This window comes from Rhinolophus sinicus, linkage group LG09 (genome assembly GCF_036562045.2).
Source record: "Rhinolophus sinicus isolate RSC01 linkage group LG09, ASM3656204v1, whole genome shotgun sequence".
Taxonomy (NCBI): Eukaryota; Metazoa; Chordata; class Mammalia; order Chiroptera; family Rhinolophidae; genus Rhinolophus; species Rhinolophus sinicus.
Window position 1 is genome coordinate 58,294,332 of NC_133758.1, and position 15,791 is coordinate 58,310,122.

The 15,791-nt window shown below is 41.3% G+C and overlaps 2 protein-coding genes across 3 annotated transcripts in view; one reads left to right on the forward strand and one right to left on the reverse strand.

Moving 5' to 3' along the window:
* Positions 1–13,794, forward strand: part of KBTBD12 (kelch repeat and BTB domain containing 12) — an 89,416-nt gene extending 75,622 nt beyond the window's left edge. For both annotated transcript variants that reach the window (XM_019718681.2, XM_074340478.1), the window contains 2 exons: positions 8,857–9,039; positions 13,569–13,794. In XM_019718681.2, the coding sequence (XP_019574240.1) occupies positions 8,857–9,038 (182 nt within the window). In that variant the 3' untranslated portion in view covers position 9,039; positions 13,569–13,794. The remainder of the gene's footprint in view (positions 1–8,856; positions 9,040–13,568) is intronic.
* On the reverse strand, positions 7,698–8,637 carry LOC109438676 (developmental pluripotency-associated protein 2). The gene is given in 1 exon segment (XM_019718683.2): positions 7,698–8,637. A coding segment is annotated over 1 exon segment (870 nt). The 5' UTR covers positions 8,602–8,637; the 3' UTR covers positions 7,698–7,731.
* Positions 13,795–15,791: the final 1,997 nt, after the last annotated feature.

Here is a 15,791-nt window from a genome sequence, read left to right on the forward strand (position 1 = left end):
GCCCCTGACAACACCTATTTGGACGGATCCCTGCAGGAGTAAACAGAACTGCTGAAATATACGGGCTCTGAATCAGGAGCTGGAAGAGCTTTGGAACATCAAAAGCTCTCCGCATACCACCGGGGCACTGCACCCTGTGACCTAGACGAACTATTAACAGAGGAGAAGCCCGTCTCCCAGGGAATCCCCCCATTGTGTGAGAAGTTGGAATAGTGCAGAGAAAACATAGCAATACCGTGTGGGAGAAGAAAAATAAGTTGCAGTTGGAGAAATAATAAAACATTCTACCAACAAGTACTGGCAAACAAAAGAAAGACCGCTTTCTATCAACCTGTTGCAGAAGTCACTCCTGTAGATGTCTAGGAAGAGAAATAGTAAACCAGTAATCGCCATGAATAACCAAGGCAACAAGATAGCTCAGAAAGAAAGTGAAAAATCTCCAGAGAAGGCACTTAAAGATACAGAAATATGTGACTTAAATGACAGAGAATTCAAGATTGCAGTTCTGAAAAACTCAACGAGATACAAGAAAACACAGATAGGCAGTTAAAGGAACTCAGAAACTCAATCAAAGAACAGCATGAGCATTTTACGAAAGAGATTGAAATCTTAAAAAGAACCAAATAGAATTTCTGGAGATTAAGAACTCAATAGAAGAAATTAAGAATGAAATAACCAGCTTAGGTAGTAGAGTTGACCAGATGGAGGAAAGAATCAGTGACATCGAAGATAGAAACCTGGAAATGACACAGATAGAAGAAGAAAGAGACTTGAGACTTAAAAGAAATGAAAGAACTCTACAAGAACTTTCTGACTCCATCAGAAAGAGCAATATAAGAATAATGGGCATACCAGAAGGAGAAGGGAACAGAGAATATATTCAAACAAATTGTCGATGAGAACTTCCCAAATTTGTGGACAGAACTGGACCCTCGAATCCAAGAAGCAAATAGAACACCTAGTTACCTCAATCCCAACAGGCCTTCTCCAAGGCACATTGTATTGAAGCTGTCTAAAATCAACGACAAAGAAAGAATCCTCAAGGCAGCCAGGAAAAGAAGACGGTAACTTACAAAGGAAAGCCCATTAGATTATCATCAGATTTTTCAGCAGAAACTCTACAAGCCAGGAGGGAGTGGAACCAAATATTCAAACTATTGAAAGAGAGAAACCATGAGCCAAGAATAATATATCCAGCAAAGATATCCTTTAGATATGAAGGAGGAATAAAGACCTTTCCAGACATACAGAAGCTGAGGGAATTTTCTAATACACGACCTGCACTACAAGAAATACTAAAGGAGGCTATTCGACCACCATCAACAGGGACAATTTGTGGCAACCACAACTCAAAAAGGGGGAGAGTAAAGGCCTGAACCGGAATATGGGAATGGAGAAAGTAAGCGTGCTGAACAAAATGGAATACTCTAAATATCAAACTTTCTTTTACAAAAATTTAAGGGTAACCACTCAAAATAAATCCAGAATTGAAATATATACTGAAATAAAAGAAGAAACAGAGGGAAACATCATAGAATACCACCACACAGAAATAATAGACAACAACAAAAGGGAAATAAACAATGGAGACACAGCCTTACCAGAAAACTAAAGATAGAATGACAGGAAATCCTCACATATCAATAATCACCCTAAATGGAAATGGACTGAACTCACCAATAAAAAGGCACAGAGTAGCACATTGGATCAAAAAACTAAACCCAACCATATGCTGTCTCCAAGAGACACATCTCAGCTACAAGGACAAGCATAGACTGAAAGTGAAAGGGTGGAAATTGACACTCCAAGCAAATGGTACCCAGAGAAAATCAGGTGTAGCCATAATGATATCAGATGAAACAGACTTCAAGGTGAAAAAGATAACAAGAGACAAAGATGGACATTTCATAATGGTGAAGGGGACTGTACAACAAGAACACATAACAGTCATCAATATTTATGCCCCCGATCAGGGAGCACCGAAATACACCAAGCAACTACTAACAGAACTGAAGGGAGAAATTGACCAAAACACAATTATACTAGGGGACTTAAATACATCATTGACAGCTATGGATAGATCATCCAAACAGAAAATAAATAACGAAATAGTAGCCCTAAATGACACATTAGATGAAATGGACATAATTGACATTTATAGAGCACTTCATCCTAAAACATCAGACTATACATTCTTTTCTAGTGAACATGGAAATTTATCTCATTACAGGCCAATCTCAAGAAAGAAAAATCCCAAATAAATAACCTCATGTTACACCTTAAAGAACTAGAAAAAGAAGAACTAGTAAAACCCAAGGTCAGCAGAAGAAAGGAAATAACAAAAATTAGAGCAGAACTAAATGAAATAGAGAACAAAAAGACAATAGAAAAAATTAATGTGACAAAGAGCTGGTTCTTTGAAAAGATTAAAATTGACAAACCGTTGGCTAGACTTACTAAGATAAAAAGAGAGAAGACACTGATTAACAAAATCAGAAACGTAAAAGGGGAAGTTATCACGGACACCACAGAAATACAAAAGATCATCCAAGAATACTATGAAGGACTATATGCCACCAAATTCAACAACCTAGAAGAAATGGACAAGTTCTTAGAAACATATAGCCTTCCAAGGCTGAACCATGAAGAACTGGAAAATCTAAACAGACCGATCACCAGTAACGAAATTGAATCAGTCATCCAAAACCTTCCCAAAAGCAAAAGTCCGGGACCAGATGGCTTCACTAGTGAATTCTACCAAACCTTCAAAGAGGATCTAATACCAATTCTGCACAAACTCTTCCAAAAAGTTGAAGAAGAGACAGTACTCCCTAACTCATTTTATGAGGCCAACATTACCCTGATACCAAAACCTGGTAAGGACAGCACAAAAAGAAAACTACAGACCAATATCTCTGATGAATACCGATGCAAAAATCCTAAATAAAATTCTAGCAAATCGAATACAACAATGCATTAAAAAGATTATTCATCACGACCAAGTGGGGTTCATCCCGGGGCACAAGGATGGTTCAACATCCAAATCCATCAATGTGATACATCACATAAACAAAATAAAGGACAAAAATCATATGATTATATCAATTGATGCAGAACAAGCATTTGACAAGATACAACATCCATTTATGATTAAAACACTTAATAAAATGGGTATAGAAGGAAAATACCTTAACATAATAAACGCCATATATGACAAGCCCTCTGCTAATCTCATAATTAATGGAGAAACACTGAACCCCTTTGCTCTACGTTCAGGAACACGACAGGGATGTCCCCTATCACCTCTGCTTTTCAACATAGTGTTGGAAGTCCTTGCCAGAGCAATCAGGCAAGAGAAAGAAATAAAAGGCATCCAAATTGGGAATGAAGAAGTTAAATTATCACTCTTTGCAGATGACATGATGCTATATATAGAAAACCCTAAAGACTCCACCAAAAAGCTATTAGAAACAATCAACGAATACAGTAAAGTTGCTGGCTACAAAATCAACGCACAGAAGTCCATTGCCTTCCTGTATACTAACAATGAAATCTCAGAAAAAGTAATACAAAAAACAATTCCTTTTGCAATTGCAGCAAAAAGAATAAAATACCTAGGAATAAACTTAACCAAGGATGTGAAAGACCTATATGCTGAAAACTATAAGACATTTTTGAAAGAAATTGAAGAAGACACAAAGAAATGGAAAGACATTCCGTGCTCATGGATTGGAAGAATCAACATAGTTAAAATGGCCATATTACCCAAAGCAATATACAGATTCAATGCAATCCCCATCAAAATCCCAATGGCATATTTTAAAGAAATAGAACAAAAAATCATCAGATATCTTTGGAACCACAAAAGACCCCGAATAGCCAAAGCAATCTTAAGAAAAAAGGACAATAATGGAGGTATCACACTTCCTGACTTTGGCTTGTACTACAGGGCTACAATAATCAAAACAGCATGGTATTGGCAGAAAAACAGACACATAGACCAATGGAATAGAATTGAGAACCCAGAAATAAAACCACATAAATATGGACAGATAATTTTTGACAAAGAAGCTAAAAACATACAATGGAGCAAAGACAGCCTCTTCAATAAATGGTGCTGGGAGAATTGGATAGCCACGTGCAAAAGAATGAAACTGGACTGCTATTTGTCACCATGTACCAAAGTTAATTCAAAATGGATCAAAGACTTAAGCATAAGACCTGACACAATAAACTGCATAGAAGAAAACATAGGTACTAAACTTATGGACCTTGGGTTCAAAGAGCATTTTATGAACTTGACTCCAAAGGCAATGGAAGTAAAAGCTAAAATAAACGAATGGGACTATATGAAACTTAAAAGCTTCTGCACAGCAAAAGAAACCATTGACAAAATAAAGAGGCCACCAACTGAATGGGAGAAGATTTTTGCAAACAGTGCCTCCGATAAGGGGCTAGTATCCAGAATATACAAGGAACTCATGCAACTCAACAACAAAAAACAAACAACCCAATTGAAAAATGGGCAGAGGACTTGAAGAGACATTTCTCCAAAGAGGACATACAAATGGCAAATAGACGTATGAAAAAATGCTCAACATCACTAATCATCAGAGAAATGCAAATCAAAACCACAATGAGATATCACCTCACCCCAGTCAGAATGGCTATCATCAACAAGACAAATAATAACAAGTGTTGGAGAGGCTGTGGAGAAAAAGGAACCCTCATACACTGTTGGTGGGAATGCAGACTGGTGCATCCGTTATGGAAGGCAGTGTGGAGGTTCCTCAGAAAATTACGAATAGAATTACCATATGACCCAGCAATCCTTCTCCTGGGTATCTACCCAAAAAATCTGAAAACATTTATAGATAAAGACACGTGTGCTCCAATGTTCATTGCAGCTTTGTTTATGGTGGCCAAGACATGGAAACAATCAAAATGTCCTTCGATAGATGAATGGATAAAGATGTTGTGGTATATATACACAATGGAATACTATTCGGCGGTAAGAAAAGATGATATAGGAACATTTGTGACAACATGGATGGATCTTGAGAGTGTAATGCTGAGCGAAATAAGTCAGACAGAAAAAGCAGAGAACCATGTGATTTCACTGATATGTGGTATATAAACCAAAAACAACAAAAGAACAAGACAAACAAATGAGAAACAGAAACTCATAGACACAGACAATAGTTTAGTGGTTACCAGAGGGTAAGGGGAGTGGGGTGTGGGGGGTGGGAGATGAAGGTAAGGGGGATCAAATATATGGTGATGGAAGGAGAACTGACTCTGGGTGACGAACACACAATGGGATTTATAGATGATGTAATACAGAATTGTACACCTGAAATCTATGTAATTTTACTAACAATTGTCACCCAATAAATTTAATTTAAAAAAATGAGGTGGTAGATTTAAACCGAAATATATTGGTAATTGTGTTAAATTTAAATGGACTAAATTCTCCAGTTAAAAGAAAAAAACTATCAGAATGATTTTTAAAAATCATACTTTTTACTGTTTATAACATTAATCAAAAGAACTTTGATGGAATTTATTCTAGAGGAAAAGGGTCACTCATAATAATAAATTCATAAATGATGAAATTTATATTTATTTAATAACAGACTCAAAAGTGTACACTAAAAATTGACAGAACCAAAAGGAGAAAAATACAAATCCATAATCTTAGCGGGATGTTTTAACACAGCTCTCTTAGTAACTCACAGAACCAGGCCACAAAAATCAGTGCATATGCAGAACAGTTGAATAACATGACCTAATTAGCATATATGGAAAACTATACCCAATACCTACGACAAATACATCCTTTATAAGCATACATAGGCCATTTTCAAATATTGACTTTTATATGCCAATACTGGATACTTTTACATATATTATTTCCTCTAATCATAATACAATTGTGAAATAGATATCTGGGCTGGAAATCTTTCATTTGCCCTTTCAGACTCACCATGTCCCCATCTATCATGCTCTGTGTCCTGTGAAGCTAACCTGTAGGGGCTGCATTCATGACTCCTTTTCTGTCTGGCTTCTGGTTGGGTTCAGCCAGTTGGAGACAAGAGCAGAAATTGTTCAGTGAAAAGAAGGTATAGTCAGTGTATTTATTCTCCCTGCCCGCTCTCTGCAGGGTACCAGGGGTTGTTGCATACATCTTCCCCTACCTAAGTCTGCTCCTGCCAGACAGCACTCTCCAGACAGCTGCCTTCTCCAAATTCCAGTACGCATTTTTCCCCTGCTACCTTTCAGGTTGTAATGGCCCTTGCTATTCTTAAGCCTGCAGTGCTGTGCCATTCATTGTGGGTCTTCTTAAACACTGTCCACACTTTTCTAACAGTCCCTTTGCTAACCTCTCTTCAAATTATCCAATTAGAGTGTGCCATTTATTTCCTGCAAGGACCCTGGCTGTGTATTAGCATACCTGTCTGCATTTAAGAAAACATAAGCTCAGGGAGGTCAATGACTTGCACACATCATGTGACTCCACCTATACCTCCTTTCATGGATATAGAAATAGGACAATTTCATCTCTTGCCCACATCATCAATAAATCATTAGCATAACAATGGAACCTCCTTCAACTTTAGACAATAGTATGCCTTGTCAGTGTGTCTTGAATAAATTTTGAATGTGAGTTGTAATATGGCCATTCTTAGTTTCTTTTTTTGTTGTTTGTTTATAGCAGCTTTATTCATAATTGCCAAAACTTGGAAGCAACCAAGATGGCCTTCAATATGTGAATGGATAAACAAATTATGGTACATCCAGACAATGGAGTATTCACTGCTAAAAAAAAAAAAAAAATGGGCTAAGGGATCAAATACATGGTGATGGAAAGAGAACCGACCCTGGGTGGCGAACACACAACATGATATATAGATTATGCACTACAGAATCATACACCTGAAAATCATGCAACCCCACCAACAATTGTCACCCCAACAAACTTTAATTTAAAACAAAAACAAAAAAACAAGTGGGCTATCGAGCCATGAAAAGATATGAAGGAATCCTAAATTTACATTGCTCTGAAAGAAGTCAATCTGAAAAGGCAACTGTATAATTCCAACTGTATGACATTCTGGAAAAGGCAAAGCTATGGATACAGAAAATGTGTCAGGGGTTAAATAGGTGGAGCACATAATTTTTAGGGCAGTAAATCTATTTTGTATGACACTATAATGGCGGATATGTCATTATACATTTCTCAAAACCCATAGAATGTAAAACATAAAGAGTGGACCCTAATGTAAACTATGAGCTTTCGGTGATAATGATGTGTCAATGTAGGTTCAATAAATGTATCCCTCTGGTGCAGGATGTTGATAGTAGGGAAAATGGGGGAGTGCAGGGAACAGTATTTGGGAACTCTAGTTCCTGCTCAATTTTTTCTGAAAATCTAAAACTGCTTTAAAAAAATCTATTAATTAAAAGAAAACCAACTTACATTCTATATGTTATAGCTAAATACCTGAAGCAGCAGTGGCAGTCACTTCTTGGCACACCTCAAGTATAGAATCCAGACATTCACATCTGTACTCAAGGCGTCAGGCAACACTGAGGATGGCCAGGACAGAGCACAGCAATCATTGGGATACAAATCAATGTCTCTGTGAGCTACCTATCTACCATGTATTCTTTACTAAGACATGGCCTATCCAAAAGGAATGATGTGGTTGTGTTCAAATAAGGTTGCTTCTACTTCTTCATTGTAGTTAATCTTTCCATCATCCTCTTATTCCTCTTAACACAATCAGGGCATAACATATTATCTTCTAGGTCTGGGTATGGGAAAGTGCAGGCCAGTAACAGGAAGAGAGAGATCATCTTCTTAGGAGGGTCAGGCACCCACGCCTGACCTGAATAGAACTGCAGGTGAACCCAACCCTCTCTGTCTGCCAAGAGAGGTCTGCCATGGACCACACACTACCTGACACCAGAGATTTGCAGCAGAAAGTTCTCAGCAGAAGCAGGAATGGGACATGAATTCATAGCCTTAAGTTGAACGACTCTTGCAGCAAGTCTTGCCCATGCTGCCAACATGGCTTCCTGAGCTGAAGTTGTCACTTCAACGCTATTGGTCATTTGCTCTCTCTCACTCATCTTACAACTTTTCTTACTCCTTGCTTTCTTGGTCACCAGCTTGCATGTCTTTGAACCTGACTCCTGTAGTATTTCAGGAATGTTTTGTTTTTCTTCAGAGTAAGCATGTTCCTTGAGCCTCAGATAAACATCTGTTTTCTTGCCATCAGTACTCAAATTAAATTGTTGGCATCAGTTCCGCAAAGTGTCCCAACGCACTTTATTAATTGAAGGCAAAATGGTTGGCAAAGGGAGCATTGGTTTTGGACAAGCTTTGAACTGTTCACTCGTTTGAGAAAGATGAACTTCATCATCTGTCCTAGGAATCTTCAGTTTGGCTTCTGAGATTGAAGAAATGCTTGGTTCCATTTGATGTTCTTCATTAGGTTCCTCACTAACTGGAACCAATGTGAGAATCACACTTTCTTCCCTTAATGCAATCTCAAAGTAATCCTTTTCACTGCTATCAAAATTTGAATTTGCCATTCCCAGGAACACTCAGAGAACAGCAAAGCCAGCACAGTTAAGGATACCTGCAGTTTACTCCTTTTAACCTGCCATTCTTAGTTTCTTAAATGGCAGGAACACTGTGTCTTCCATTTAAAGTATTTTTATGTGATTATTCATTAATTAATTTTTGGTACATAATATTTTTTAGAGAAAGTTGTTTAATATAGTGATTATGACCTCTGAATTTAATACCCCCATGATATTTTGTCTTCCTACTTTGCTGTTTTTCAGATCGCCATGAAGTTATCTCCAAAGAAATATTGGAACTGGACCCATGGGAAAACCAGTGGAGTGTTGTAGCCATCGATGTCCTCATGCATGACAGCTATGATGTCTGCCTAGTGGCCAGGATGAATCCCCGAGACCTCATCCCCCCACCTTCAGATTTGGTGGAAGAAGGCAAGGAGCACTGAGGTCAGCATTGCTGTAGGACCTCCCACTGTATCTGTAAAGGAGGCATTAGGAATGAAGAGACCCCATGGGCATCTGTCAGTCACCCATACATATGTAATGTTACCCATGTGCAAAGCAGTGTGTGCTGGGTGCTGCAAGAGGTAATGTGCAGAGTCCACCCTCAGGGACCTCCACTCAGTTAAGGTGGACAAGACGCAACAAGGCCAAATGTAGTGATGGCACAAGGGGGTACAGGGTGAGTGCCACAGGAATGAAGGAGATAGAGGGACCTCACATTGCTGGGAACTCAAGGACAGCATTGCCAAGAGGCAAGCCTTCTATCAGGGCCTTGCAGAATGAGGAGGAAGCAGTCCCATGGGTACAATTGATGGTGAGATCATGGAAACAGCTGAGTGAAGACCAGAGGTGGGCCATCATTGGCCTTACCATAGAGGCTACAAAAGTAGGTTGTAACTAAATGACGTGCACTTGGAAAATGAGGACTTTGGACCTACTCTCTGAAAAGGGGAATTATTTCAAAATAATGGTGCTAAAGGAAGACTTATCTTTATGCTTTGCTCTGGCTTCAGTGTTATAAAGTCTATTTGTTCTCATTCAGAATACTCATCTGCTGCAGCAACATTGCCCAAAACGGGGCTAGCTGTGGATTACAAGCTCATAACAGCCCAGGCACTCAAGCCCGACCACAGTGAGCAAAGGAATTTTGCCCTGGACTGGGTCTGTGTCAGCAAAGGAGATGCAGGGTTCTGTAGCCGTGGTCATTTTGGGGCTGGTATAGAGTTTCCTGGACTAGACTTACCCAAGATGACCTTGACCAGCTCCCACACACAAATGGCCTTCTACAGGCTGGCCCTGGTTGAATGCAGATGGCCTGCACCACCCAACCCTGGTAAGGACCAGGGTCTGGAGTAAAGGAGACAGGAAGCACACCCCTTTGGCGGCCAGCTGCCCTCTTGGAACCAGCCTTTGCAATATCTTCCCCAAGGTTGGAGGGGAAGGATGGAGCCCCTGCTTCAGCACACAGTTGAGCATTATCAGAAAACATACACTCCCAAAATATATTTTAGGGATGACATTTAAACACTGAGGAAATCCATCTATTTTCCTTAACATTTCTACTTCTGGAAGCACAGTGGATTGAAAGAATGCATTTTGATAGCTGTTCTTCAACAACTTACCAAGAGTTTCACATTATACAAGGCTCTCTTTTAAGCAGGAGTGGTCAGTAAATTCCCTAAAACTTTACCAAAGAGAGACAATCCTAGATTGAGACAGCTCTTCTTTGGTGCAGACTTGTGTGACTGTGATGACTGCTAACCCAAGCAGGAGAGATGGGTCCATAGAAATAAGCCAGTTGGAAACCTGCTTCTGCCACCCTGAAAGGAAGTCCTGTTAGACCCAAGGAAGGTTGTCCCCTAGTAGGCTAACCAGGCAGGGACAACATCTATCTCATTGCTGTTGTACCCAAATGCCCACTACAATACCTAGCACATGGATGGATCTTCGGGTGGCCAGCACAGAGTAACATTTCTCAATCTGAGGGCTTGGTCTCTAAGCATGTCCAGGGACCTGAATTAAAAAGAGTTAATTCTTCTCCCTGGTTGAGAGTCTTAATCTGTGGATTCTTTTTCTTGCTGCAAAGGCAGAGCAGTTCCTCTGAGCAGGCTGTGCTTGTTGTAGTAGCTGTGGTTGAGGAGAGCCACCACAGATCTGTTTTCCTGACCTCCTCTCAACAGAACCTACTTGAAGCACTTGCTCCACCTACTTGAACATACTAGAAGCTTCCACTTTTCTCTGGATGAAGGAGGCCTTGTTGGCATATCATGACACATTACTAGGTACATTGGGTTTCAGGTCGAGGCTATAGTCCCAGCTCTGCCATTTAGCTAGCTCTGTGATCTTGGGCAAGATAACCTTTCTAAAGCCTTATTTTCTTCATATGCAGAATGGAAAGAGAAAAAATATAAAGGGAGGTCACAGTCAAAATGGCAGAGTAGGTAAATGCTATGATCACTTCCTCCCAGGACCACATCAAAATTACAACAAAATTATAGAACAATCAACCTAGAGAACCATCTGAAGATTAGCTGAACAGAAGTCCTATAAGTAAGGATATACAGAAGAAGCCATGTTGAGACTGGTAGGAGGGGCAGAGATACAAAACAGGCTGGCCCCACACTCACATGTGGTGGTTGAGAATTAAGAGGGATATCGCAGCTGCAGAGATCCTCCCTGAGGAGTGAGGGATCCCAGCCAACAGCGGGCTTCCCAGCCCAGAGCACCAGTGTTGGGAAGAGGAACCCCCACAACATCTGACTATAAAAATCAACAGGGATTACATCTCTGTTCAGGTGAGATGGAAGGCTAATAGAAACCCAGGCATCCACTTAAAGGGCCCGCACACAGAGTCACTCACTCGCAGGCACTCACCCTGGGCTCCAGTGGAGGGACAGCAGTTCGGGAGGTGCCAGAGACATACAGGGAGAGACTGAGTTGTGTGGCTTCAGAGCGAGGTCTGAAGGGACAGTCACTATTATCCGTGTGTTGAGTCCTTCTCCTATGCAGCCGGAAGGTGGATGCCATCTTTCCTGTGTTGAACCCTCCACCACACCACCAAATCTAAATCTGCATTGGCTTGGTGAATTCTTCTCACTCCACCCTGGTGACTCCCTGGGACCCTGCCCCACCCAACTCACACACCACTGGAGGCTCTTTAGGCAACAGGCAACCAGCTTTGGCCCATGCTTCAGTCTTTCTTGGAGACCTCTCAGGGTTCTGTGGGCCCCCGGCAGACAGAAGCAGGCCTCGATGTGCTCTGTGCCTTTTGCTGAGTGGCCAGGCTCAGCACCGATGCCAAATCTGAATCTGCACTAACCTGGTGAACAGCACTCACCCCACCCTGGTGACTCTCTGAGACCCCACCTCACCCAACTTGCATACAGTCAAGACTCTTTCATTGGCTGAGCCTTATGGGGATCCAGCAGGTCGTGGCATGCCTCAGGGTGCCCTAGGCCTTTTGATAAGCTGCCCCAGTCCTGGTACTGGTCACAGCCACAGTTGGATGGCAGTATGGCCTCTCCCACAGGCCTCCAGGTCCAGCACAGGCAGTGACAAACTGTGGATCACTTTGTAGCTCCTGGGCTGGTCACAGAGAGTGGCCCCTCCCAAGAGGCCCCAGAACCAACACACCTGGTGGCCAGCTCAGAACGCAAGAGAGCACCACATGATTAGCCACACAAGCAGCACATAGAAAAGGTGGTCTTGACAGGCACCAGAGTCCCCTGGGGTTAATCCTACTATGTGCGATCAATGCTTGCACAACACAGATCGTCTGCTGTGGTAGTGGCCAGTCCTCACAGCCAGTCAGCCTGAGGGTCAATCCCAATCACTGATGTGCCAACAGCAGTCAAGGCTCAACTATATAACAAAAAGGCACACACAATACACACAAGGGACACCCGAATCAGGTGACCAGGGAGATTGTGCCCCACAGGACACCTACTACATAAGGCCACCTTCCCAATAGTGGGAGACATAGCAGATCTAACTAATACATAGAAACAGAGACACAACCAAAATGAGGAGACAAAGAAACATGTCCCAAATGAAATAACAGGAGAAAACTCCAGAAAAAGAACTAAACAAAATGGATGCAAGCAACCTACCAGATACAGAGTTCAAAGCAATGGTTATAAGGATGTTCAAGGAACTTAGTAAGAACTTCAACAAAGAGACAGTAAGCATAAAAAAAGACGTAGAAACCATAAAAAAGAAACAGTCAAAAATGAAGAATGCAGTAAAAGGAATAAATAGCACATTAGATGAAGCAGAGGATCAAATTAGCAATTTGGAAAACAAGGTAGCATAAAACACCTAATTGGAACAGCAAAAAGGAAAAAGAATTTTTTAAAAATGAGGATAGTTTTGGTGACTTCTGAAACAACATCAGGTGTAATGACAATGGCACCATAGGAATCCCATAAGGAGAAGAGACAGAGAAAGGGATTGGGAAATAATGATAGCATGGCAAGAAAAATACTCCGTAGAGTTGGTGTGAGGAATGAGTGAGAAAATGCTGAGCAAAGTGACTGTAAGATACTAAAACAGTAATCATCATCATCATCATCATCATCATCATCATCATCATCATCGTCCTCAGCATTTCCCAAAGCATAGTGCCCAGAACAGCCCAGTGCTTGAGTGGAATCTCTTGGGATTCTAGGGCAAGATGTGCGTATGATTTGATATAGTTCTTAATTTCCCAGACCCGGTCACTTAGCTCCTTGAGTTGGTGTGCTGGAACAAACAAAGGTTTGTTTTAGTGTTTATTTTTCGTCTTGGGTACTTCTTGTCTGACTTTCATATTTGTAATTCAAAAGTAGGTACTTCTGCCCTCCTGTTGTTAGATATTGTTAGAGATTCAGCTTTGAAACAACATTTTCCTATTCATCCTTTTTTCACTTTAATTGATCACTGTCCCAATATCACACGGAGCAATCTGTTTGCTATTTCTTCTCTTTGTGAAACAGGATTGACACTCAGGATTGACACTGAGCAATGGAACACAAGAGGGAAGTGATTTGGATGTTGAGGATGACAAGAGACTGCAGCTATCAAACACCCCTGGTTCAGTTTGTGTTCATCAAAAAAGCATCATTGTTCTCACTGATTGACTTTATAATGAGGAAATGCTTTAAATTTGAACTTATAAAATAAAATTTTACTAATAAAAGATCACTTTCACTTTGTTTTTCATATTGCAATTCAATGTCAATTTCATTTGAAGAAGGGGCTCCTGTGCACAGGAAGTGTTGAGCGTCACCAGAATGGGGGAGATGAGCAGCCAGAAAATCATCGAGAGGAAGGCCCAGAGGCCAGGACATATGAGGCAGACAAAGGGCAGGCGGTGGTCCGATTTGCAGGGTGGTTGAAGTGCAGGAGGATGGAAGAGGAGATGAGGCCAATCAGAGAGGACCTCAGATGCCATACCAAGGAGTTGGTCTTTATGCCTCAGCAGCACAGCTTAAGACAAGGATGTCCTTTAAGAACATAGTCCCATGTAGATGAGCAGGGTGGGAGCAAACACAGGCAGATGGGCAGGAGGCCTTGCATGAGCCCAGGTCACAGACAATTAAGAGTAGGGAGATGTCAGGAGTTTGACCACAAAAGAATGGCCAGTCAGCCAAGAGCAAAGACCAGAGGATCTTTAGGGGGATGGTCCTACTCCTTCCCACTTAAAGTGTTCCTTAAAGATAGCCCACCACCCAGATGGCTCCAGCTGTTCACCCTGGCTCTGTCTGGGCATCACCAAGACAGAAGAGTCAACTCACCCCATTTCTTTGCCAACCCTAGCTGACCCGGCTGTGTGTGCCTCCATTGCCATTCCTCTATTCTTATAGATTCAGTGACTAGGATCCTGCCCCAGCTTATTAGTAAATCCTGCCTCAAATGAACCCGTTATAGTAATTCCATTCCTTTCCCCATGGTTAATTTAACACAACCATGTGGCAAAATCCCAGCCAAAGAGACACAGAGGGAAATCTACACAGAGGTTTTGGGAAAGGTTTTCCTCCTCTTTAAAAAAGTGTGGAAGATATGGCTCTTTCTCCTGCTGAGTCTTTTTAACTCTGCATGCCCTCTAGAACAGCAGCAACTGTACTGCGGTGATGACAGACTGGATGAAGACTGCTGCAGTTGACCCACAGAGGGAGGTAGAACAGACGGATGGAGAAACCCAGGTCCTGGATATGTGACTGAGCCACTGATTAAACAGCCATGGGACTTCTTGCTATATACTAATTGTTGCAATAAATGTTCCTTAGTGTTCAGGCTGCCTTGAGTTACTGCAGCCCAAGACTTCCTAATTGATACTCCAACCTTCCTCTGCCAAAGCCACTTTCTCTTGGGATGACATTGATACCCCTGTCAAAGGGGAGGACTCAAACGGTCCTGGTCCCTGGGCTGGCTGGTGATGAGGTATTTTCGTTCGCTTCAAGTGATGTAAGTTCTCTCTGCCTGTCAAGTGCTGATGGTTTACAATCCCGAGTCACTTCTTAGCTATTTCTTGGGTATTTTCCTCTCAGAACCTCAACAGTGTTTTTATTACAAATTCCACCCACCACCTGTTTTTGTAAATAACATTTTATTGGCACACAGTCACACTCATCACTTACAGATTGTCTGTGATGCTTTCACATGCCAACAGCACAGCTGAGGGGCTGCAAAGCCTAGAATATTTATTATCTGGCCCTTCACAGGAAAAGTTTGCCAACTTCTGGTGTATTCCATCAAAATTTTTTAAAGAAACATACCAAGCTAAGGGAATATTTAAATTATAAAGGAATATATATGCACATTCTTTTATTTTTACGTATATGACATGGTCCTAGTCTTCTTTCACTCAAAAATATATCCAAAACAGCCACGTAGTACTCCTTCATAGATGTGGCATAATTTCTTAAACAAATCATCACTAAGAGATGGACATTTCAATTGATTCCTCCCATAGTTATTTGAAGAGGAGGGATCTAACCTCCCACTGTATTGCTCTGGGCTCTGGCACCAAATTCCAGGGTGGCAGTTGTTTAGAATGTTGGCTTGAGAGCATTAGACACAGATGCAGGAGCCTGCCTGCTTGTGGCAGATGTGGCCCCAAATCACTCAGAGGCATTTGGGCTTATTGAGAGACATTATGGACAGTAGCCAAGTTAGGAAACAGACCAGTCTCGTGCAAAGGCTGAAATGGTCCGGGT